This window comes from Momordica charantia, assembly GCF_013281855.1.
Source record: "Momordica charantia cultivar OHB3-1 chromosome 11 unlocalized genomic scaffold, Mcharantia_2.0 BLBB01000011.1, whole genome shotgun sequence".
NCBI classification, from domain to species: Eukaryota; Viridiplantae; Streptophyta; class Magnoliopsida; order Cucurbitales; family Cucurbitaceae; genus Momordica; species Momordica charantia.
This window is the reverse complement of record NW_028275159.1, coordinates 9,215,301-9,242,018: the sequence shown is the minus strand read 5'-3', so window position 1 is coordinate 9,242,018 and position 26,718 is coordinate 9,215,301. Positions and strand designations below refer to the sequence as shown.

General features: G+C 33.0%; 3 protein-coding genes across 4 annotated transcripts; all 3 read right to left on the bottom strand.

Moving 5' to 3' along the window:
• Positions 1 to 4,325: 4,325 nt before the first annotated feature.
• LOC111010403 (E3 ubiquitin-protein ligase At4g11680) lies at positions 4,326 to 7,478 on the bottom strand. Its single transcript, XM_022283796.2, has 4 exons — positions 6,986 to 7,478; positions 6,200 to 6,726; positions 5,615 to 5,978; positions 4,326 to 4,730 (listed from the first exon to the last, which is right to left on the bottom strand). The coding sequence occupies exons 2-4, from the start codon at positions 6,700 to 6,702 to the stop codon at positions 4,584 to 4,586; spliced, it is 1,014 nt and encodes a 337-aa protein (XP_022139488.1). The 5' UTR covers positions 6,703 to 6,726; positions 6,986 to 7,478; the 3' UTR covers positions 4,326 to 4,583.
• Positions 7,479 to 10,930: 3,452 nt separating this feature from the next.
• LOC111010402 (RING/U-box superfamily protein) lies at positions 10,931 to 14,056 on the bottom strand. Of its 2 annotated transcripts, XM_022283794.2 has the most exons (4): positions 13,657 to 14,056; positions 12,314 to 13,534; positions 11,471 to 11,852; positions 10,931 to 11,373 (listed from the first exon to the last, which is right to left on the bottom strand). In XM_022283794.2, exons 2-4 carry the CDS (start codon positions 12,817 to 12,819, stop codon positions 11,227 to 11,229), a joined length of 1,035 nt encoding a protein of 344 aa, XP_022139486.1. In that variant the 5' UTR covers positions 12,820 to 13,534; positions 13,657 to 14,056; the 3' UTR covers positions 10,931 to 11,226. The 2 variants fall into 2 exon arrangements, with proteins under 2 accessions (XP_022139486.1, XP_022139485.1); XM_022283793.2 differs by having other exon boundaries at positions 12,314 to 14,056.
• A 5,799-nt stretch (positions 14,057 to 19,855) lies between these two features.
• LOC111010477 (transmembrane protein C9orf5 protein) lies at positions 19,856 to 22,900 on the bottom strand. The gene is made up of 2 exons (XM_022283927.2): positions 20,918 to 22,900; positions 19,856 to 20,224 (listed from the first exon to the last, which is right to left on the bottom strand). Exons 1-2 carry the CDS (start codon positions 22,739 to 22,741, stop codon positions 20,105 to 20,107), a joined length of 1,944 nt encoding a protein of 647 aa, XP_022139619.1. The 5' UTR covers positions 22,742 to 22,900; the 3' UTR covers positions 19,856 to 20,104.
• Between the last annotated feature and the right edge of the window lie 3,818 nt (positions 22,901 to 26,718).

Below are 26,718 nucleotides of genomic sequence, written 5' to 3'. Positions count from 1 at the left end.
AGCTAATTTGATTACATAAGTTTAGGCTTGTTTGCAAATTGCCTACTAAAACTTGTGAACTAGCCCATTACAACCCAATTTGATGGATGAAAATAAGGAGAGGTTGGAGAAACGTAAGACTTGTTTGGCAACCTTCTCATTTCTTGTTTCTGGTTTCCAATTTTTTTTAAGAAATCTAAATATTTTACAATTAATTAATTTTGTTTCTTGTTTCTTCCTTTTAAAAACATTCTCACAATTGTATAGAAATTTTGGAAACAACCCAGTTTTTTTTTTTTTTTTTTGTTCCCATTTCCATTTTGTTCTAAAAGATTGTTTTATCATATCTAGAATGTTTAATTAACAGTTTCATATAAATAGATGTACGAGACATTTAAAACATGTTGATAAATTTGAGGAAATGATTCGAACCAGAAAGATAACCATATTGATCGATTGATGCTCAGTTTGGCCAAAAATAGAAATTTTAATTAAAAAAACATATAAGAGGTTAAGATTTGGGTGATGTCATGTTCTGAAAGGGTATTGTTGTAATATAAGTAATTAATGGAGGCAATTTGGTAAGATAAAATAGTGGAGAACTACTTCTACTTGCAATTGCAAATCAAAACGCGGCAGCTTACGTCATTAATTTTTATTTTTATTTTTTACTTTTTTTGGAATTGCTCCAAATTCCAAACCGATAATTTAAATTTAAACGTGGGAAGCTATTAAATTTCAGTCCAGATTTTCATACGGAGTTCGGTATTAATATAACGGTTTCTTTGACTTTTTAATTATATCGTAAAAAATCCACGAAATGTAAAAGAGAATACTATTTAAAAATGATAATATACTTATTTATTAATTTAATAATATTTAGATATACTAAAAGTTAATATTTATTTGATTCATTTTCATTTTTATTTCATTTTTTCGATGTTGTTTTAGCATGATCATTTTCGTTATTTTCATTTAATGACACTTCAATGATTAAATTTATTGAGATGTAATCATAAATGTTAAATAGCTTCCATTTCGTATATAATTTGTATTTAAATTTTGAATATAGGAACTAAATTAATCATTCTTTAGAAGTATATTGCTCACAACGGACATCTTGAAAGTACAGTAACTAAATTGTATAAAAGTTAAAAGTACATAGAGTAAAATGGACAATTCTAAAGATCAAAAGGAACCAAATCTAAAAATTTACCGCAACCAAAATAGCATCTAGACATAATTTTTATGAATTTGTTGGTTTTCATAAATTTTCCAAAAATTTTCATCGTGAAAACTCGATATTTCCATTGACATCGACATTTAAAATTTTGCGTGGAGATTAAAATTTATGAAAAATGTTAGATAGAAATACCAATAAAGTATCACATATGAAATTATAAAACTATGTTACATTAAATGAATTAAAAGTTCTTATAGTTAGAGTATTTTATCTTATGATATTTTCAACATTTTATATATTTTGTTGATATTCATTCTCCTATAATGAAAGTATTGGTTAACCCCTCATATCAAAAAATGCTATTTTTATATATGATAATCCAGAGATATTATCCCTAATTCCTTAGTTAGGCAAGATTATGAAAATAAATAAATAAAAGAAATTAAGATTTTATAATTTTCTCAATGTTCTATCTCATCAATTTTTAGAATATAAAGATTATATATTAAAAAGAAAGTTAGAAAGTAAAAGTATATTAAAAAAATATATATACTGCTGGGCTCCAGTAAACGTGGCATACTTTAATTGGCTTATTTTTTATTATTATTTTTTAGTAGATTCAAGATGTGCACTTCCGTAGCTGATAATTTCTCCTCACCTAATTTCCCTAGAAATTCACGCCTTATATCAATTAATTATTTTGACAAAAATGCAACCTATCGCCAAAGCAACCCTTTTTTTTATTCCAAAATTCTATATACTATTTTTTGTCTCAAAATATATTTATATAAATAATACTTACGAAATACTATTAAAAATCTGATAGTTCTGAAAAAAAATATATATATATATATATATATATTTTTTCTGATCAAAATTTAATAATGATCGAGAAATAAATAGTGTTGTTTGGTTAATACCTCAGTATTGTTCTACTTATATTATATGTGATGCTACTAATATTTATTATTATTATTTTTAAAATTATTGAAATCTTAACTTCCACGTACCAATATTATTTAGTTCAACATTCAATTATATTTTATTTTGAATGCAAAAGACTTCCTCTCCTGAATTATTGTTTATCTAATACTTTGAAGTATAATGTTTGAATGACTAAATATACATCATTTAGTTCCTAAAGTGTGGTAAGATTTTTCAATTTCATTCATAATGATTTAAATTTGTCTTCTATATTTAAAAATTTCAATAAAATACGTACTTTAATGGGTTTATCTAAATATTCAATTTCAGGGCGAATCCAAACTTTTAGCTAATTAATTAGGTAACACAGTTCCATTTAGTAACTTTTTTTTGTTCCTATTTCTCATTGGTTGAGAAACAGATATATTTGGTAATTCATTACGTTTTTCATTTCTAAATTTTGAGAAACTTTTCCAAAAAAGGGGTCAAATTTTAGAAATTAGTTTCTTTCTTCTCGTTTCCGCCTTTTTATTTTTTTATTTCTTGTGTCCCGTGGCTTTATTTTGAATAATATATTTTGTGCTCATTGATCAAAATTGAACTTTGGTCTGGTGGTGCTGGTTCATGCATACATAGAAATTCCATGACCCCCTCTATTACATCCAAGCCAACCTTAGTTATGGTTAGCAAATATATTCCTATTTCTAATTTTAAAAATTAGAAACGAGAAACGAAACAAAGTAAACGGTAAAAATAGAAAATGGAAAGTAAGAGGTGAGAATGTTACCTAACAGGCCCTAACTTACAAGTGTTGAGCCAATATAGCCTAAATCAAAATAGTTGTTTGGGACCATCAGACTCGAGTACTAGTCGAGCCTAGACCCATATTTTTCTGGTTCAAGCCCATGACTCAATGAAATGGCAAATTTCAATTCCGATCCTGAGATTTAAACTTAGTTTCTATTTGGTCCATAAGGTCTAAAAGCTCATACTTTTAGGCCATAAGGTATCAATTTGATATCCATTTAGTTGAGATGAATTAACTTTTAGTCTACCTAATTGAAAGACATCGTGATAGTTAACATAGCAATTAGAATTTGAACACGCAGACTACCTAACAACACTAGGTATCTGCCAAAGCGAGCACAGTTCAATGGTAATTGACATATGTCTCAAGAACCAAGAGGTTGTGAGTTCGATGAAAAAACGAGAAAAGTTGTAAATTAATTATCGAAAAGTTGGGTCGTTGTACGAGATGAATGAGATTACCGATTTTTAAGGGAGATTGATTTCCAAGTTTGAGATATGTTCTACCAATTGATATCATTCCTACATTTCAATAAATATGAATGAATTTTTTATTTTTATTCCCTCGAAGTAGAAGACCTTAAAAATGAAATCAATTTTTTATTTTTAACTAGTAGGAACATAATTCATATCTATCCTTTTAAAACGGTTTTAAAACAAAGTAGTAATTGTTAAATAATATAGGTTCTTGAAATATGTTGATGAATTGTTGATTTTTGGTAGGTAGCTTTTAACGAAGATGCAAAACGCTTCAACTGTTGAACTATGCTCATGTTGGCAATATTTCTATTGAAGTCAAATTTCTTAAAATTGTCATATTAATGTGAATAATTTCGTTGACAATGTATGAACAAACTTATTAGTAAAAATATGTTTATTGCTATGATAATAATGTTGGGTTTTAAATAGAATTGAAAGGCAAAAACTAGATATAATTATTAGATTGATTAAATGAACTATTATTATCTTTGTTTGGTCAATCTCCCCTACCTACAAACTACAAAGAACCTTGTTATTATCATTTCATAGTATTAGTCTAACTGTGACACATTTTTTCTAGTACAACATCGGGAGGCGAAAGATTCAAACTCACAATCTTCTGGTTGGACATAGGTATTTAACCTATGCCGAACTATGATTGAATATCTAAGTATCACACATCGGTTTATTCATATCTATCCTTGTTTAGGGCAGGTATTTGTAGGTCCTCATCTCTACCAAAAAAAAAAAAAAAAAACTCCTTGTGTGGTTGTAGGCAAAGTTTGATAATAAGTATAATCTCGTCTCACATCTCATCGTTAAAAACGCGAGAAGAAAAAAACTTTGGAACAATCTTTGAGAATAAGAACAATTTCAACTACAAGAGCAACAAAAAGCAAAAAGCAAAGAATAATATACTTACACAAACGTGGATAAAGTAGAATCCAAGAAATTTCTCACAATTCAAGAGTGGAGACAGAAAATTTTATTCATATGGGTATAAGGGCAGGCCTTGAATTCACAGGTAATATGTATATATATACACATATATTGCCTTTTAAGGCAAACTTAGAAGTGAGGTCTCATATTGCTTCTATTAGTAACTTTTGTAATTTACTCTCAGCAGTGAACTCATTCAAGAAACCATGTGAAAATGGAGAAATTCTCAGTGGGTGGGGGCAAAAAAAAGTGATTTTTGAAGTGCTTTTTTCTATCTTTGAAGTTGTTGCTTACAGAGAGGGCAGGAAGATGTGATAGCAAGCCACTTATCTACACACTTGAGATGAAACAAATGGGAACAAGGCAACTGTCTTACTTCTTCTTCATCTCTGTACTTCACAAGGCAGATGCAACATTCCTAAAAAATGGCAGAGCAAAACAAATTCAGAACATGATTAAACCATCAAGAAAAGGATGCACGCTCTTGTTTTGAATCTTGTTTTGGTTCTTGAACTTTCGTACTTATTCTGTTTCGGTCTCTGAGTAAAAGACTATTCTAGGCCTGACCGTTAATTTCTCATTCATCATTTGACAAAAACTTGAATACATCTAGAACTCCCAGCACTGGTTGTTGTAGATGTCTTTTGTTCAAGTAAATGAACAAATTATGTACCTAGGCCAGGTTTCAGTTAATTATTTTATTAAAAAAGTTAATAACAATGGATAAAACAATTTCTGTCTAAATGTATCAAATGGTCCATAATGTTTTGGGAAATTTTCAATTTCGTCATTAATCTTTTAAAATTCTTGATCTTACCTCTAATCTATTACTCAATTCGATCAAGATTGTTTACAAAATGTTGATGAATTATTAAATTATTGTTTTGTTAACATATCAGAATACATGAATATTCTGATGCTACTTGACATATGAAATTTGAGTTGCTTGGTCAAATCTATTTCTTCCAATCGACAAACTCATGATCAAATATGTTAGTTGTTACTAAAACAATAATTTAATGAGACATGAGCTTTTTGTAAACATATCTTAACAATTTTTTCTCCAACGAATAAAACTGAGAATTTCAAAGTATTAAGGGACAAATTAAAATTGATTAAAAGATCAGGAACCGTTTGATATAAGCCATGATGCTTTCGTGTAAAGTTGGTAAATTAAAAAAATGTTTGAAAGTTTATGGACGAAAATAGAAGAAACATGAAATTTCAGGGATTGGGATTTAAACCTATTCTCTTTTGAAAACATAAAAGGTTTTAAAGGTACATATGCTATGCTTTACTTACTGGATCCTCTTTTGGAAGTCCCTTGTTGCTATCAAGTTGCTTTGAGCTTGCTTTATATCTCCAGCAAGGTAGCTGGGAAATTTGATCCTCGGACGCGCCTTTGTCGGTCGACGCTGTGTTAATGTTATATCCTAGAAGGCCACTAATCAACGGCACACAGCAACATAGCAGCAGAAAAAGAATGAATGGAAAAGAGTAGCAGATGGCATTCCAAACCAACAGGAAGACACATAACAGATGAAGCTTGGGAGCTCTTTGGAAAGAACTGAAGCGAGAATCGACGATCCAGACATTACCCATTACGAACCATATTGCAAAGAAAAGTTCGAGAGATGATCGACATTTGTTCATCAAACGCAAGCTCCTGCAGCAGAAGTTGTGAGTTCCAAGTTTTTTAGAGAAAGAAACAGAAGTAGCGTACTCTTTTGTTCTTCCACTTTTAGCCAACTCCCTAGTCTGCTCTGAATCTATGACTTAATATCATGCGCTAAAATATTATAAAGAAAGAATGATTCTAAACTTCATTTTTTAGAATCCATTTTAAACCTTCTCCCATTGAGTTTTGAGTATTGCTAAGTAAAATACCTTGATGCTTGACTGCTTCTCCGCTGCTCAGTATCAGAAAGGCTAACACGATCTCCACGCATTGGATAAAGATGCGAAAAGCGGCCATATAGAAGCAACAAACTAAGAGCGCAGCCAAGGTCATAACCAACAATCCACAATCTCATAGGCCAAACTGGCTTCTCAGCCTCTGAAATGGCAAGAAAAAAAAAGGTGATGGCCAGCTGAAACACCATAGCGACCAGCTCCATCGCCATCCATGAGCTAGAATTGAAAGGATCAGACCCGAGATCTGTTCTTGATCCGTTCTGGTAGTGAAACACCCTTCTTAAGAAAACAAACCACCTGGCTCTAGACACTCTCATGGCCGTCCGAACCCAGAAAGATGCAGGGAGAGCAACAGAATTGTCGTCTCTAACAACCGCAGCAGCACCATCTTCTTCCGCCAACGAATTTGATATAAAGGAAGCAGTGCCGCCGCAGTTACACAACGGACCCGAAATGAAATAACCAGAACTGATCATTGGAAAATGATATTTCCTCCTTATCTAGTACAACACAAAAAAAAAAAAAACACCTCGGACTTAGAAAACAGAGTGTTTCTCATGGAAATTCAACAGCCAACTAGAAAATCATGGCAGCCAGCAAAACCCCAGAACTTCTCCCCACAATGATCAAAAGGAAATAAAACACGTATTGGGTGAATCAAAATGATTCAAATTCATGAAAATTCCAAGTCCCAGCCATACGGGCATTCAGCTAGGCAAATCATCAAACACCATTCGTGCACAAAATCAAAACACTTACTCCAACCACTCGGAGGCCAAACTTATCAGCCGTCACAGACCAGAGCCACCAACTCAGCAACCCGGCAATCTCTAAACAAGAACATCATCAGTTCAATTCAGTTCATCGTCAAAAAAACTTCACAAGTCAGAAACCCGGCACTTGGGTTTTAAGGGGCATTAAGGAAAGGGAGAAAAAAAGAAGGAAAAGAGAGGATGGAAGAGTAAATAGAGGGAAACAGGCAAAGGGGAGCTTTCGAAAATGGTGGAGAATTGGGTGCGAGAATTGGGAGAGGGACTGGAGATCAAACGAAGGGGTGGGTTACTTTGATTATAAGTGAATCAGAGGTTTTTTTTGCTTGTTTTTTGTGGGTGGTGGCGTCAAGGATTGGGATTGGCCAAACTTTGTTCCTGGTTATTGTTAAGAAAGCAAGCAAAGGAGCCAACAATCGACCGTTTCTTCAACTGTCGAACCGCAAATCCTCCCCTCCATCTTTCAACGGCTTTCCTTCATTAAGAAATTTAAACCATTAAATATATATAATATATGATGGGAATAAAAGATGGGAAAATTTAATTGCCCATTTTTAATTTGAACTTTTAATTTTATTAGAAAAATAAGTGAGGTAATTAATATCTTTATTAAATTGTTTGACTATAGACATTCTTATAGTTTGATAAGATTATTTTTTGAAAATACTTGACTAGCAACTTATTTCTTACCACAATTAAATATCTCAGAATTAAAAGAGAAATGCAAAAATTAAAAAATTAAAAAATAATAAGTTATCAAATATTTAATGATGGTAATCAACTCAGCCCAATCTTTTCTATTATTTTTGCCGGTTTGTGAATAAGTTTGAGTATTTTCATAACTGGTTTAGACATTTCATTGGCGTGATTTTAAGTTGTTTAAATTATTGAATTTATGATTTATTTGGTGCATGAGAAATTTTTCGAATTTCAATAATTATTCAAATTTAGGTTATAAAAGGATGAAATTGAAAATTTTGATTCGCTCAAATGGTTAAAAATTGAACTTTTTTTAAAGATTTTTTTTTTCTTTTAAGAAAATGGTAGTTATGTCATGAACTTCTCTTTTCGTGGTAAGAACAACTTAGAAATCGTTTATTAGAATTTTTATTTATATTTTTTTGTTTCTATTTGTAAAACTATGTCCATGAAATAAAAATTTTAAAAATTAATTTATTTTATATTTATGTATTTATTGGGTGAAGCCCATTTTATTTTAAAAGTTTTAATTCTTTTTATATAGAAGCTTAAATTTAAATAATAGTGAAATTAATACTCTTCATTAATTGAGTTTCATTTTTATATTATAAAAGATATCCTTGTAGTTTCTCTAAATAAATGTCATTTTTTCTAACATGTGGGATGGAGATTCGAAGACATTTTGGTCAAGAATATATGACTTAACCAATTTAGCTTTATTTATTTATTTATTATTATTATTATTATTATTATTATTATTTTGGAAATATATGACTTTTATAATCATTACCAAACCAATCATAATTATTCTTAAAAAAACTCTAATTGAAAGCTAATCCTAAAACAATCCCTAATTACCAAACCAATCATAGTTATTCTTAAAAAAAAAAAACTCTAATTGAAAACTAACCCTAAAACAATACCTACAAATATATACCCTTACAAGGTTTTGGAAAATGAAAGCTTATGTAGGTTCCTAGGTAGATTCAATTTAATGAGAGAGAGGAAGAAAAAAAGGTTATTAATTTACTAAGTATGCTAATTTATCTAACTTTTTTGTGGTTATCCATCCATTTGGTTTTAGTTTATGAAGCTTTACCTAATTAAAAAATGTCAAAATTTTTTAGAGTTTCACATTAGAGGACCTAACAAAAGTTGGATCCCAAATTAAGATTTCAAAAAGTACAATGACTAAAAATAAATTAAAAAAAAAGTGAATCAAGTTACACCCTTTATTATGGGTTTTGCTTCAAAATCGTTAATAAACAATTCTCACACGTGTGGATTGTTTTACCCGCAAGATTAACAAAATATTAGAGGGAAATGTTGGAATCAAGTGGGTTATACTTCGCTCAAAAAAAAAATATATCCTCGATTATGATTCTGTTTGAAAATCGTTAATAAAAAATTCTCATACGTGGTAGAATCTTTTAAATGCAATATTAACGAGATCTAATTAAGATGCAACAAACATGGTTTAAGGTTGTAAAGATTTAAAAGTCATATTTTAAACTTTTTTTTTTTAATGAAGTATAAGTCGTTGGAGTTTAATGTTATAATTATTACGATTGTTAGTACAAGAATTTGAGTGGTGGAGAATCATTTTCTTTAACAAGAAATTTTGATGTTGTTGCCAAAAAGAAAAATCGTTAAATTTAAAACTATAGGTATAATGTTGATCTTGATATTGATTGCCTGTTCTAACTTCTAACTTGGTTCATAAATCTGTGTTTTGAAGGTTGGAAAGGAGAGGATTCCTACTCAAAGATTAGATATCCTCTAATCTTTTCATGTAACAACATTTGTTTGATGTTTCAACTAGTTCAAGGATTCAAAGTTCATTTGCTATCGATATCGTTCCCCAAAAAAAATTTGAAAGAAAGAAAAACATGTTTCAGTTGAAAAAAGAAAGAAAAGTAGGAATCAATTGGACTGTGGTAAGCAAATTTTCATGTTCGACCTTCAAACTAGAGATGTTACTTTTTCCTACGGCTTGCAGAGACCTACCCCAAGCGAGGCGGGAGATCCCCATTTAAGAGTCATGTGGGGTGGGGGTGTGGGGTGGAGGTGAGGAGAAAAATTTTCCCATGACCTAAACAGGATGCAAATGGGGAATATGTTCTCCATCACTATTTATTTGTATGTAAAAGTTACGAGATATTGTTGTGATGTTTACGTTTTAAGACTTTTTGAAATTAGTGAAATTTAAATTTTATGATTTGTTTTTTTTTAATGAATTATGAGGCATTCTTAGAAAACTTTAAGAATAAAATAATTTTCCAGAGAGAACCTCATCCCAGCGAGTTACCCGTGAGGAATCCCACGTTCTTCATGGCGAGTTACCTGTGAGGAATCCCACCTTGGATAGGAGAATTTTGTAGAGGATGGGGAATGAAATGGGGTCGGAGATAGGTTAGCCATCCTTATCTCCGTCCCACCCATCTCGATAACATTTCTACTTCAAACAGATTATTTTTCACTATTGAATAAAAGAACTATTTCAATCGTCATCATCATATTTGATATTTAAACTTTCAAACATCCAAATGAAATCTTCTTCCACATGAGGGCCAAGTATTAGTGCCACAAAATGACCAAGTTCTTCTGTTCGATCAGCAACAATGTAGGATGGTAACGAATTGAAGTTAAATGAGTTCAAATTTCAAAAACATGTGTTTTAGCATCTGTTGTGGCTCTCTAAACTTTTGGAGCCAAACTAAAAGAATGACTCCAATCAGATAAGATTTTCTAAAGAGTAATTAGAAACCTATGGACACACAACCCGAATGAGAGACATGAAACCGAACAAGGTGTCAAACACTTCCCTGGATCCCTCTACACACCGAACAAGGTGTCAACCACCTCCCTCGATCCCTCTACCCTTCTAAAAAATCCTGTCGTTTCATTCGTACCACAAAATCTAGAGTACACAAAGAAACCCGCCTACCACAAAAACTGATCCTTATCCCTAAACGGAGGGTAATGAAGAGCCTCCTCCAATATTAAACTACCTTGGTCCTTCTTTACCTCGAAAAGTGACCATCTAAACTTGCTCCTAGGGAGAATTGCATGGAAGCATCATATTTGTTCGATCTTTGATTGTTCGAGATTCCTTCTCTTCTCGTACTAGATTTTTTCATACAAACTTTCCAAGCTAATCATGCCAGGTTCGGGTTCAGGGTCGGGATGTGGACAGGCAACAGTTCAACAATAACAATAAGTACAAGGTGTAAAGTGGGAAAAAGCACACTTGGTTTGTAATTATACTCATCAGGCAAATACTATAGTTCTCACAATATCTACAAATAAGGCATCATTTTCCTAGTACATGTAACATTCAGTATATTTTGGTTTACTGGTGAGCACAAGACCTCACTCAAGTAACCATGCGAGACTCTATTCTAAATTCATCTAACTCACAAAATAGTGAAAAATGAAGAATTTTCCTTTTGGAGGAAAAAAAGGAAAAGTAAAATGAATTTAAAAACCTAAAGCAGCAGCACTCACTTAAACTGCTGGTTTCTTGGTTTTCTATCTTTGAAGTTGTTGCTTGCAGAGAGGGCACGAAGATGTAATAGCAAGCCACTTATCTACACACTTTTGATGAAACACATGAGAACAGGGCAACTGTCTCACTTCTTCTTTGTCTTTGTACTTGGCAAGACAAATGCAACATTCCTGAGAAATGCAAGGCAAACAAAAGCATTTTAATTCCCGTCGTTTGGAAAAGCAAATACGAGAAAAAGAAAAGGTTTGAAGAAGAAATATTACTTACTGGATCCTCTTTTGGGGGTCCTGTATGGCTATCAGGTTGATTTCCAGGTTTGATGTTGGAGTCAACTGCTTTGTATCTCCAGGATGGTAGCTGGGAAATTTGATCATCTGACGCTCCTTTTTCGGTTGATCCCATGTTCATGTTATATCCTATAAGGCTACTAATCAATGGCACACAGCAACATAGCAGCAGAAACAGAATGAATGGGAAAGAGTAGCAGATGGCATTCCAAACTAGCAGGATGCTGCATAGGAGATGTAGCTTGGGAGCTCTTTGGAACGAGCCAAAGCGAGAATCGAAGACCCAAAGATTACCCATTACGAACCATATCGCAAAGAAAAGTTCGAGTAACGTCCGACATTTGTTCGTCAAATGTGAGTACCTGAATGACATGTTGAATAAAAGTAGTGAGATAGAGGTGCAAAAAGGTTGCACATCAATATAGCAGGAAAGAGTAAAGTTCTGCATTTTTGCATATGCAGACTTTTTTGAATATTTAAGCCAAAGCAACCCAAAAGTCTGCCTTGACTTATTTTCATTTACTCAAACAATTTAAGAACTTCTAATCCTGTGGGTCATGAATAAAACCTTTCATTCTTCAACTGAGTTTCTGAGTATTGCTAAATAAAGACTCATGAACTGAGTTTCTGAGTATTGATAAATAAAGACTCATGAACTGTACAAAGTTTTGCCCTGGAAATGCTCCGAGAAGAAGTTTAATTAGAACATGAGATCCTAAGTTACTTTGTCTATTCTAAAATATCTCAGGATATAATCCAACATATTTCATGATTATGATTTCTGCCGAAAATCAATTAAGAGGAAACTAGCATGTTTGAATACCTCGACGATTCATTGCTTCTCTGCTGTTCAATATCCAAAAGGCTGTTACCATCTCCTTGCATTAGATAGAGATACCGATAGCGGCCGTAGAGAAGCAATAGGCTAAGAAGGCAGCCAAGATCATAACCACCTATCCACAATCTCATAGGCCAAACTGGCCTCTCAGTCTGTGAAATAGCAAGAGTAAACACTGAGATGATCAGCTGAAACAACAGAGCTACAAGCTCCATCGCCATCCACGCACTTGAATTGAAAGGATTTGGCCCAAGATCAGATCTCGATCCGTTCTGGTAGTGGAAAACTCTTCTCAAGAAAATGAACCATCTGGCTCTTGATGCTTTCATCGCTGTTCTAACCCAGAAAGAAGGGGGGAGGGAATCAGATGTCTCATTTCTGATATCGTCAGCCGTGGCGCCATCATCTTCAGACACCGAAATCGAAATAAAAGAAGTAGTAGCATCGGAATTAAATGATGGACCAGAAAGGAAGAAACCAGAATGAATCATTGCAAAAAATGATCTCTTCCAGCTAAAACCAACCAAGCTTCTTATCTAGAACAAGACGACAAACTAAACTACCTGGACTTGAAAAAGTTGGAAAGATGAACATAGAAACAGGGGGTTCTCATGAAAGAATAACTGAAACCGAAGGGCCAGTCCAAGGATGAAGACAACCAAAATCACACAAGTTTTGCCCTTAATGATTAAAAAAGAAACGGAACACACTTTGGGGCAAAAGCTAATGATTCAAATTCATGAAAGTCTCATGTCCCAACTTTCAGGTATTCAGTGAGGCAAAACTTCAAACACCTATCGTGCATAAAACCCGAGATGAAAGAAGCTTTTGATGGGTCGTATTCTTTTGAAGAAACAAAGAATTTTGAGGTATATAGAAGCAAAAGACAAGAGAAGGCGACGAAAATGGTTGGGAAAGAAGAAGGCAGGGAAGGTGGAGTTGGGTCGCAGAGGGTCACCAGAAAAATCAACAAACAGAGAAACCCAAGATTCGCTTACTTTGATTACAAGTGAAATCAGAGGGTATAGAAATACGCCAAAGCGTTGGCCTAACTTCCTTAAAGTTTTCGTCAATTCAACAAGCAAAAGCCAAACCAAAAACCAAAATCCCCAAGAGAATGAAGAGATCAACCGTTTTCTTCAACAGTTGAACCGCGAATCTTCCTGTGTCTCAATCAGCCCTCCACCCTTATCAATCCAGATACTCCTGCAAGATTCAAAAGAAATACATATAAAAAAGAAAAACCCACATGGGGTTTCGAGTGGATAAGGGAGAGAAAGATTACAGATGGCGGGTACAGTAACTGAAGATTTTTCAAATTTCATTACCCTTTTTCTTTTGGTTTTGAAAAGGGTGTTTTCAACGGTGAATGGTTGGCCACCAAATCCAACAAGCAAGATTGAAGGGTGGTGGGGGGCGGAGTGGCCCTCAGGGGCAGATATTTAAAGCATAGAGGGAATGGCGGATGGCCACACGCCATTGTTGAAGAGAGGGGAAGCTCGGCGTGGGCCGCCCATGGGAAATGCAACGTGGAGAGCTAATCCAAAACGCAGACACAACAAAATGAGAACTTCCCTTGATTCTTCTCTCTGGATTGGGAATTCAATTGCAATTCAATCTGTAGAAGGCATCAACATCAGGAAGATGGGATGTGTGGCCACTGTGGGGGCAGTGTTTTATTTTAGGGTTTTTGATTGCTTCATTATTGGGAGAGAGATTGTGGAGAATAATACCCATTTTATCTACTAGAGACAAAGAGTGTGTTTTTTATTGCTTCTTTGGATGAGTATTCTTTTTTTCTTTTTAAGATTTAACTTAAATTTTATTTCGATAACAATATCGATATTTTTATATGTTTATAGATTTGACATTGGTACTAGAGGCGAGTTGACATTTTTATAGTATCAAAAATATTAGTGAAATATAAAAAATATCAATAAAATATCACTAATATGAACATAATATTAATATTAATATATTTTAACTTATTTAAAAACATTAAAATCCAAAAGATTCCGGAAAGATATGAGCCAACATAAATCTTATTTATTATTTTAAATATTTATTATAAATTTTATAGAAATATCTATTGATATTTCAAAAAAAAAAATGAAATCTTGGTATTTTTATCACAATTTAAAACTTTGGTGTGTATAATATTATAATGTTTTTTAAGAAAGATATTTGTTACCTTATATCTTATCTATATCTTTATATGATATTCATCATCGTCATATATATAAGAGAGAAAATACAGGATGATTATCTAGGATGCTTGGTAGAGGTGTGAATGATTGAAGGTATAATGTAATTGTCGCTACAACTATGCAGGCTTGTGGTACGTTAGTTCATCATAAAACATGTCAGCATGCCACCAATTGCATTGTTTGTGCATCAATCTCGTCCAATATAAACTCGACTAGTTGTCATGCTTGATGTGACTTCCTCGAACCTTAAGTCCTATCAAGCCTTTTGACCTTGCAACTTTCTCATCTCACATGGTGTAAAGATTCACTTGAGCTAGTTAGATGGTTTCCTAGTCTCTCATGATCTTCGACGTTATTCTATGACTCATCGAGTTAGGTTAGGTGGCTTCTTATTTGATCTCACTGGAGCCAACCCTCATTTTACTCGAGCTAAGTGGTTTTTTTTGTCTAACTTGAATTGGACTACCAAGCGACTAAATTCACCTTTGACTTATTGAAATTTGCTTCAATGAAGGTTTTGACTAAAAAGTCTAAAGTTTGGTGTTGTAGGATAGCAAACTCATTTGAGTCCAATTTCGTTGAATCATCGTCAAAGCTCTATGCCAAAAATAGGACATTCTAATCTATCTTATTTCAAGGAAAGTCGTAGGAAATTGCTCCTAGTAGCTCTTACACATGATTTTCGACACTATAACTTCTTAGCTCGTAAAGTACAGCAGCTTACTTGAATAACTACAAACAGTAGTTGAAGATGATAATACTAAATTGTCTATGGTTGAGGCTCAAGGAGCCGTAACAAAGATAATTATTCCTCCATTTAATATTTTAATCAACTATGTCATCATAAACTTAATTCAGTGATAATTGACACATATCTTCGACTAAAACGTCTTGAGTTCGAATCCTCCATCTCCATTTATTGTACTAGAAAAAGAAACATTCAACTATAAATGTTTAGTCTTTTCCTAGTGGATCAAAACTTAGGGAACCTAAGATATAAGTAAAATAATATTGGTGATATCCCTATCAAATCCAAACTTCCGAATTCCGTAGTTACGGGAAATTTCTGTGGACACGTGGCGAGAACCCACCGGCCGAATCAGCCAACCAACCAATTTGTGAAAACTATATGAAAATTACAGTTGCGTCATAAGCTTATACAGTTATACTTGGACACTCAATTCCTTGCCTGCTCGATACGTGGCATATTGTCAAAGGGCAAAATGGAAAAAACAACTTGTCATATAATTATTTGATATTTAATTTAAACTACATATATAATTTTTTATTATGTACAATTTTTCTAGTTTTATTCTTGATGTTTCCAAAGTCTCAATTTCATTTTCTATGTATTAATTTTTTTTTCAATATAATTCTTACATTCATGAAGCATTAAAAAAGGAAATTATGTCTAAGCTGAAATTTTCAATGTGATACGATTTTGTAATTTGTTTTGCTATCTTATAATTTAAAAAACAAAAGAATTTGATGCTTTGAATTTAAAACTAAGTATTTTTATGAAGATATAAGTGGTAGGTCACCTAAGTTATATAAAGTTGGAAGGTTTATTTATTTTCTTGGTGGACATGTACGTGTATTATTAAATTCAATTAATAAAATGTACGTTATGTGATATCATCATTTTAAACATTGAAATTAAACTTGTAAAAAGTAGATGACATAACTAAAAAATGACACAAACAATATGATCAAATTATATATCCAACGCTATTATTTTATATGTTTCATGTAAAAAATTAAGATACCTATTTCCAACTAAAATGTTGTGAGTTTGAATCTCCACCTGATCACTTGAAAACGAGAGTGTTTCATAAATATCTATTTTTAACTACCATAATATTAAAAAAAAAAGGTCCCAATAGAAATTGCAATGTTTTTTTTTTTTAAGATTGATTCAATTATTGATAAAATTGTAATATAGTCGCCCATGATCTATTTATTCCTTTTGAATTCAAACTCATGGAGAATATTAATATTCTAAAAAAAAAAAAAAACCATCAAGAATATGACATTTTTCTAATTAACCACAAAAATAAATTGATCAAACTCATCTTTGTCTTGTTCATTATAAGTGAACTGATTTGATCGATTTTCAACCTTTTGTCTATGTTATTTTTATGTCTCATTGTGTTTAAATTTTCAAACACATTATGATTTATAATAATTACTTTGAAGTTTCAATAAACATGAAGATTTCCTCCCTTTTTCTTCCGGTGGGGCAATAGTATAAATAACTTTTTCTTAAGGTCCAAAATTAATCAAAAAGCACTCCAAAAATGAATTTGGAACGGAGTAACTTGATAATTGTTGCAATCTTTACCTAAAGCATGAATAAATGTTACTACTTGTATATATGTATTTATTTATATATTTATATATATGCATATTATATATTATATATTATGTTCGTTCCAAAATTATAAAACATAACAAGTTTTAGAGAAAGATATATAAAACTTGAGTGGTATTTTCAGTTTATTCAATGATTGATTTTGTGAATTGTTCGAACTTAACTTACAAAGACTTGAAGTTTCGGGAGATTTTTACCTTGCTTTTTAAAACTTAATTTTCAAGACTTGATCTTTATTTAAATGAGTTTTGGGAGATTTTTACCTTGCTTTTTGTTAAAATCAGTGAACGAATTTGAGAGAAAGTTTATCTGAGGTAAAAACTGTCGTACTTATCTAAATATAAGGTTCAAGTTCATGAAATTAAAATTTAGGGCAGTTTGATTAACCTTGCAAAGTTTAGGGATTAAAGTTGGTTTTTCCTTACTTTTTCAATGGTTTTCTTAACCTTATTAATTATAGTTAATTTATGACGGCTACTAATCTTAAGAATTAATTTTATGTATTTTTCGATACTAAATATTGCAGGGTTAGACGGTTGTGTCATGAGATTAATCGAAGTGTGCGTAAGCTGATTCAAATGCTTAGGGATATAACAAACTAAAATTCCATTATATAATTCATATAATGTATATGGTTCCAAATTGGGCAAATTTTTTCATTTGGGGATGAAAACCTGGTTGCCATGTGGAGGATGGTGATTCATTAAAGGGCATGTGCCCTGATAGGACTTCAATGCAGCTCCACCTCGGAACCTGCCGAAGTGAAGGGCTTAATAAACATTTCTACTATTGAAATCACCAATCCCTGAGATCAACTGTCTGGGTTCAATTTGCTTAAACCCGATAGGTTCGACCTCAAATCCGATCAGGGTAACCGTCTGTCGCAACCCGAACTTAATATTGAATCCGAGCTGCTTACTGACTTGAGCGTCGGAAATTTTGCCTTCTTGTGCAGGTCTTCCCTTAGAGTTTCAGGTCGGAACGAGGACCGAATTCGAGCTTGACCAATTTTGACTTTGTGCACATTCTTGCATAAACAGAAGTTATATATATCTAGAGTTTGGCCGATTAGGTTCAAGGATGTGCATGATGAATACCTATGTTTTAAATGTCCATGTCAATAAAAATGTTGCGGTCTCAATTTTATAAAAATATCAATAAAACATTGATTTCGATGGATATTTCTAAAAATAATATAAAATAAAAAAATTCATAACAAATATTTAAATTAACAAATAAGTATTTCACTTCTTTCGAATACGTTAAAAATTATTAATATTAATATAATTTCCATATTGAAAATTTAAAAATTTAATACTTGATGACATGAAAATTTGTAGTTTTATTTTGACATTCATTTTCATCTTTCTTTTAACATATGGGCGTGGAAATTCGAATCCCCGACTTTTAGATTGGAATACATGTTTAAATCAGTTAGAACTATACTTGCACTCCAGCTGAGACGAGTGAGACATTGACATTAATGAAAAGAAAGTAAGAGAATAAAAATTAAGATAAAATAGGAAGATGGTAGGTGTGGTAAAACTCGTGTGACAAATTGATCAACTCATTGAAGTAGTTGAATGTACTATAATAATTCACAGTGGTAAGTTTGATGCGTTTGGTTAAAGACTTGCCTAGAATGCTAGTTGTTGTTGGTGGTTCATGGTTATCTACTACTATAATTTACAAGAAAATGTTATGATTGTCATTTAAAGTTTTATTTTGATAACAAAACTTTGGTTATAATATGGTCGTAGATGCTGAGATCTACCCGTATTTCTAATTCGGTCCCTAAAGTTTAATTTCAGTCTCTTAAGTTCTAGTAACTATGATTACCTAACTAGTTTATCTTGGTTTTTAAGAAGTTGCAAAGTCTCAGACGTCGCACTTTTACCAATTTAAAGCAGTCCTAACTCTAATGGTAACTGCACTAAAAGAAAATTATTTAAAGCAGTCCTAACTCTAATGGTAACTGCACTAAAAGAAAATTAACTAGCCGATATCCAATTTATACAACTTCAAGCTACACAACTCTGTACCTAAACACAGTCTTCATGATTCTAAGTTAAAACAACTCTGCCCCTTGAATACAGACAAACTAAATGAGTTCAGGTTAAAAAAAATTTGGTGAGAAAGTGCTTCTATAATGCTTTATGTCCAAGTGCTCTTGAGACAAAAAAAAGCACGGAGAGTCGTCCCCTATACTGCCGTATTAAGCTTACCAGAAGATTCGGACTTGAGACCTCTAAGCCATTATGACCAAGACACTCCATGCCCTTGCTAACTAGACTGCTCATAAAATGTATAACTAAACATCAAAACAATGCACCTTACTAAACTACTTATAATTAAAGCACATTGATAGAACCCGAACAAGAAATATATTGTGTACTAAAAAAACAAGAAATATATTGAAATATAACAAGATATAAGAACTACAATAACTATCAAGTAATTCGAGATACCTGAACCCTCCCCGATACCTTGATCCTTACACCCTCATTCTACTTATAACAACTATCTCTAACAACTTTCCTATCGAAGTATTAAAATTCTTTTAGAAGTTTTAACATCATGATAAACTAAAAAAATGTTACAAGTTGATAAAAAGTACCTTCTTCCCTTCTAAAAGTTATCTCAAACTCATTCTAAAATGGCGAAAATGGAGATGGGGAAGACAACTTGACTGAAAACCTCTCTCCATACAAAATATTGATTCTTTCAGCTTCATTATACATTTAATCTTTCAACTATTCAAATTACACAAACTGCCAGAACGAATGGACTAAAAACCTTCCCTTCAAACTTTACAGGTTTTTTTCTGGCCTCATTTCCAGAATTTGAATGCTTTATTCAGTTTCATTGACAAAAAAAGAGGCAGGAAAGACGACGACTACATCCTGACCTGATCGAGACCATGAATACAATGACAAGCCTCTGAGAAAGTAATACAACAAATAATAATCTGACTTTTATATATTTCTCTCATAAACAAATTGATTTTACAGGTGAAAAAATGGAGACAGAAAGAGACACCATAGAACCAGTATAATAAATAAACATAACTTACAGATTTCTTACAATTCAATGGGCAGTACTTGCAGCTGTGGGAATGGATCACAAAAGAATGGAGGGAGTTTGCAGAAACCATAAGCTTGGTCAGAAGACCAATTTACAGACAAAAATAACTGCTGTCTAGTTGCACTTTTCCTTTTCCTTCTCCTCCTTCCCCTTCTGTTCACCAAGAACAAATTCCACATACAAATCCTTGAGAGCTATCACGACAGTCGTAATCAACGGTCCCATAATCGCACCCTGTAAGGGTAATAAGAGAACAATCAGACAAGGCAGTAAGCCAACAAATTGGAAAAGAAAATGGAATTCTATAACATCCTTTTTTCCTTTTTTTTGCAAGTTTGGAGCAAAGTCAGAATGAAAATAACTTCAATTTGTGATCATTTTGAACCTTAGAGGTACTTGTACTTCCAAGCAGGGGAGAGAGGTTTTTGATCTTGCAAAATAGAAAGTTTTTGTTGAACTTCTTTATATAAGGAGTTTGAACACTGCTCATTTTTTCGTAACTGTTTCGAACTGGGAAGATGTTTTTGTATTCTTCTAGGGCGGGCAAGCGATTTGTCTAGCGAGATTCTGTAACTTATTGGAAGTTGTGTCCTTGTTAAAAAAAAACAGATAGCAGATGTCTCAAACCACCTTGTTGAAGGTCCATATTTCCATACAACACTTCAGAATGGATCATATCTACAACCAAGACTTGGTTGAAAACTGGGTAATTATTTGGGGTTCACAATTAAACATATTCCACACGAATTCACCTCGGAAATGGAACTACTACAGTTTTTAGAAGAAATTGAGACCAGTTCTTGTTTAAAGAACCTATATTAGCTAGTTTGGACACTAAATGATCACACTCATTAAGCATCAATGATTTCTCCGAGCCAAAATGTGTGGCAAACATAATAATGTCTTAGAAAAGAAAAGAAAGCGCACCTCCAATGCAGATGAAAACAATGTCATTCCACCAATGATGCTAAGACCCATAAGGTATTCACTGTGGCCAGGTAGGTCGTCTTTAATTTCCGAGGTGCCATAATCCATAAGCGCGAGGTGAATAATAGACAAACAGATGGCTACTACATATCTACCTTCCAGCAGTAGCTGCAAGGCAGCTGGAATTGTTGCAAACCAAGAAGGAAAAATTGGGAAAAGTGGACTGATCAATGCAAGAACAGTGGACATATACAAGAAGTGTATTTCAAATAGTCTAAGCAAAAGCCATGTAAGACATCCTTGATAGATTGCAATCTCTGCTGTAGCCAAAAGAACACCTGATATAGCATTGTCAAGAACTTCAACGCATCGAATTCGGGCTGAATCTTTAATTGGAAGCATATGCATTACTTGTTCAGTCACACCACCAGATTCCGAAGTGATGAGATAATACAGAACCCAAAAGAACACCATTGATTGAGAGAGAAAGTTGAAAATCTCAGCCGCTCCCGAAATGATAGAACTTCCAATCGAAAACATAAGCTTCGCACTGCCTCCTAGAACCGATACACTACTAGCAAAGACTCGTTGCGAAATATCCATCCCTTGGACGGCTAATCCTTTTGCTTTCTCAACTAAATCCTCCCTAGTGATTATCAACTCCCTAATAATATCATCCAGCTCTGTATAAATCTGACCCCATTCCTTGTTACTTATCCGGTTCCTCAAGCTCATAAGCTTATGCGTATACGGCGATGGAGTCATTAGCGAGGTTGAAGGGCCCGAAGAGTTGGCTCGGGACGATGACAAAGCCAAGTGCTTAATCCCAGTGACAAACTCTGTCATGTTGTACTGCATAGCCAAGCTATCGATCTGCTCTGAAACTGCTTCATAAAACTTGGTGGTGTAACTATCAATCATCCCAGGCAAATCATTCTCTTCCATCCACTTCTTAACCCCAATCCTCTCCGCATAATTGCTCTCCTCCACATGAAGTTTCAATGAAATCATAGCATCTTTCCCCTCAACCCCAATCTTGTAAGAGAAGAACACCAATCCAGCCAAAAACCCAACAATCATTGCAACAATCAATCCAATTGCAACAATGGTTTTCAATCTTTCCAAAACCCTCTTCGTGAAAAAGGTACTAACAGCCGTACGACGAAAGCTCAAGCTACGAAACGAATGAACAGTGGAACCTACAGACTTAGAACTAAACAAGAACCCAAATCCAAGAAGCAAAACAGACCCAATAACACCAAGGTTCTCGTAAGCAAGGATAAAAATCCAGAAAGACACGAGCCATCGCAACAATTTAGAAAACACACTCTGATTCCGCCTGATATGCCCTAATTTCTTCCTTCTGAGAACGACCCGGTAGCAAACTTCGCGAATTTGAACGAGGGTTCCGACGAAGACCTGAAAAAAGGCGACGGGGATGGCGAGAAGGGTCTCGGTGAGGCCCATTTGAAGGGGTTCGGACCAGAACCCTTCAAGGGTTTGCTGAATGCCTCGGAGAGGGATGGAGCAGAGGACGGCCCACTGGAGGGGGCGGAGGTAGGACTCGAGGAGGCGGCCGACGGCGTAGAGAATGAGGATGGCGAAGGCGAGGCCGGCGTGGGCCATGGCGATGTAGAGGGCGAGGCGGACATGGGGATCGCCGGAGAAGGAGGACATGGGATCGGAATCGGAGGTAAGCGGAGATTTGGGTTTCTGAGGGTCGGGGCTGGGCTTGCGGACTGAGGCAGATCTGAACATGTCCTGCCATGGAGGGTTTGAGGAATTTGAACGGGAAGGTGGGTCAGAGTATGGAACCAGTTCCATTTTTGGAGCTTCAAGCCTTGAAAGCCTTCAACTGAGAGGCAGAAGAATGGAGTTTGTTCGGAGATTGAGAGGGCCAATAATGGAGGATTGCAATTTCTTATGCTGTCGCCTTCTCCCCCTTCACGTTTCTAGCTTCCTCTTTTTCTTCCCAAAACTATACGACCTCTTCAATAAATAAATAAATAAATAAATAAATATATATATATATATATAATATAACCTAATTCAGTTGGTTAATGTATATGTTAGAGGTGAAAATTGATGCAATGGAAGTGAGGGTTGAGCCTCGATCAGGACAAGACCACCTGACCATACCAAACTTGACTCGATCAAGCGAGACCACCCGACTAGATTATACTATACTCGACTAGGTTGGAACTTCTTCACCAAACTAGAACTGGACCACTTAGTCGAACCAGATCTGACTTAGGTGTTAGAGTGTGTTGGGTTTAATACCACACAAGATCTTGTGTAGCTGTTCGTCGAAGTATTTGATATTGGAGCCTCAATCCAAATACTACATAATCAGCGTATATCCTCGACTAACATGTCACATTGAGGGTATAGAGATTTAGACCTCTGACCTTTAATGAAGGAGTAGATATCATTTACTGTGAGCTATGATCATGTTGACATATATTTGTAGTTGCATGTGTGACAATTTGAGAAATATTTCGGTACTTATTCCCTATATTTAAATTATGAATTTTTCTTTTTAAATAAATCTTTGATGTTGTTGGATCCCACTTTTTTATTTTATTTTTTTTTATGATGTTGCCATTTTTAAATGAGAGTAGTGGTAGTATATGAAAATTTTCTCAAGCATTTGTCATTGGTTTCACTTTTATCTTTTCTAAGGTTGCAAATTCAACTTAGCCTCTATAGTTTGGGTACAGTTTTACATATGTATGATATACATTTTCAAACATTGAAGTTTCAATTTGGTCCTTATGATAGGATAGGACATAGTCTTGATTTGCTATTTATAGTTGTAAAAGTTTCAGTTTGGTTTCGTTGTTCTACAAGTTTCAATTTGGTTTTGGTAGTTTAGTCCAACCTTTCAACTTAATTACCATATTGAATGAATGACGTTTTTTAATTTACGTAAAAAAATGAGCAGGTGTTTTCTACTTAGTCGATTACATTATGTTCAATACTACTAAAATAATATTAGTTGACTTTTCACGACAAATTTAAATTTTTTATTAAACGATTAATAAAAATTTAACCAGGGTTATTAACCTAACTTCTTATCCAAACCATTATGTGAATAAAGGCTCTGGTAACTTGAACATAATTCAATTGATCAAGATAAATATTTATGATCAAAAAGTCACTATTCTATATATTGTTGAATTAAAAAAGAAGTGGAAGAATAAAAGCGATTTGTGAAAAGGACTAGACTAGGTTGTAAATCATAAAAGCAAAATTAATCATTTTTTTGTACATTACTAATCATCATTTTTATCTTTACATTTATCTTACTTTTAACAAAATAGATAACTTTATATTGATTTGTTAAATAAAAACAATTAACTAACACTAACAATTTATCAATTAAAAATAAATCTTATAAAACAGCATTTTTTTTCATTTTTTTTAGTTATAAGACAGTATTAAAGGTGAACAACCGTGTGAAATAAGGAACATTTCTTTTAATAAAAGTCATGCTCATTAATAAATAGGTCCACGAAGATAATTAAAGAGCATATTTTTACTTCCAAATCAGCTCCCACTTTAGAAAAAACATTAAATTTTAGGAAATTTCTTCCTATTACAAAGAGTAATTAAAAACCCATGAATAGAGATTTTAATTTAAAAAATGTTTATGTAATTTTTTAAAAAAAGTTGCTTATTACACAAGTGAGTTTCCATAATTTTGAGAAACTGCTTTACTCCAAAAAATAAGTAATTACAAAGGTTATATATATATATTCAATAAAATTAAAAGCTAAAAAACTAAAATTATATATTTAAAATAATTTCAATTTAGAGAGCGAAAAAAGTTTAAATTTTATTTTCGTCTGAATTTTAATAAATACCTATTTTAGTCCAAAATTTTTATTAAAAAAATAATTATTATAAAAATAAGTCCATTTTGATGACTAATTTTTCATAATACTTTCCCCTTCATTTAATCATTTTAATTCTTTCTATTATTATATAACATGATATCTTAATCAATACTGCACTCAATTAACCTACACAACTCTTATATATACCCATATCAATACGTTATATTCGAATTTACCTTATCCATTTGTTAACCAAAATCATTATTTTGAAAGTTTTTCTACCAAAACATAGTAAATTTTACTAAAATTCACTTCATAAAAGTTGAAAGACATAAATAGAATTTAAAACTGAAAATATAAACCATGAGTTAACCATTTATTTTTCTCAATAAATATATTTGTTATTTCAATAGTTTGCTTCTTTTTTTCTTAAGTGTGAACATCATTTATACATAAACTAATGGCATTAAATTATAGCCTAAAGTTTTCTTTTTCATATAGTTAATTGATAAAGATATATTATAAGCCATGGTCTTCTACTTTCAATAGAATATATAGATTTGACTATGAATGGTTGATTCCAAAATAATCCTAACCATGCTTTCCATCACATTTAATTTATTTGAAATCATAAATACACTTAATTTAATATCTTTACGCCATTATTTGATATATTAGTCTTTCTACATAAACACGATTAGAAGATAATAAAAATAAATTTATTTGGTGTAAGAATAAAAAGTTAATTGTCATGTAAAATATATATAGTTAGTTGATCAACTCGTTTATTAGCTAAAGGTTTGAATCTCCACTCCCCTGTGTAGTTGAACTATATATATAAAAAAAAAAAGATTAAAAAAATAATTTTAGGACAATGTATGAGTAATTTTCTTTCATTTTTTCCAAAAGAGATGTATGGGAGTAATTTTAGATCAAGTATTTTTTAGGCAAAGTGATTTAAGTTATAATTACTTGGAGGTATATATCACGTACCACAAGATTCACTTATTTTTCTATCAAACTCTCTTTTATTGTCAAAAATTTATAATCTATTTTTTTGTATTATTGCTTTATTCTACCTTATTTATATCACTCTAATACACTTTCGTATAACAAAGATCTAACCAAACAACTTACCTACGAACGAATTAAAATCAACATGTATTTGTATTCTCTCGAAGCTGTATGAGTAACAAAAAACAAGACCTACTCATATTTCTCGTACATTTTTCTGTCATAACTAGAAACATACCAAGAAGGGTCTTAAATGACACCATATTAGAGAATCCAATTCAATCTCACTCTACAACATTCTATGTACATCCTTCATAGTAGATTCAGCTTTTAAAATCCTCAATGGCACAATTGAAACATGATTAATTAAAAAAAGAAAACTAGAGACCACTGTGAAATCATCAAATCTACTATGATCAGCATTCAACAGCGAAGCGGGACATGGATTCCTGCATGATTTTGATGATGAGTAGGTTGAGCAGGTAACCGACATCGTAGAAGCCGTGGAAGGTGACCCATTTGGAGATCCGACCACTATAGCATATGGGATGGAACCGGAGTCGGAACTCGACAGATGGGATTCCGTGAGTCCTGTGTTTTTGGAAATCGAATCGTCCACATTGAACTTGAGATCTTGGTAGGATTCTTCCGCCGGAGCTCCTCTCCAGGTGGATCGGAGGAACCCCGGGAACTCAGTGTCGAAGGCGACCACCGGAAAGCGGGAGAGAGAGTCGTGGAGAATGGCCAGCTCTTGCCGGAGATTGTGGGACCAGACTTGTCGAATAGCACCCACGACGATGACAGAGATTCAATGATATCACGATGCTGAGAAATAAAACTTAACTTAAATTAAAAGTTTTATCTTTTTTGGTTTCTTCTAGAAGAAGAAGAAGAGAACAAAAAAAAAAAAAAAAGGTTTATCTTCTTTGATTAAAGGATGAAGTTAGA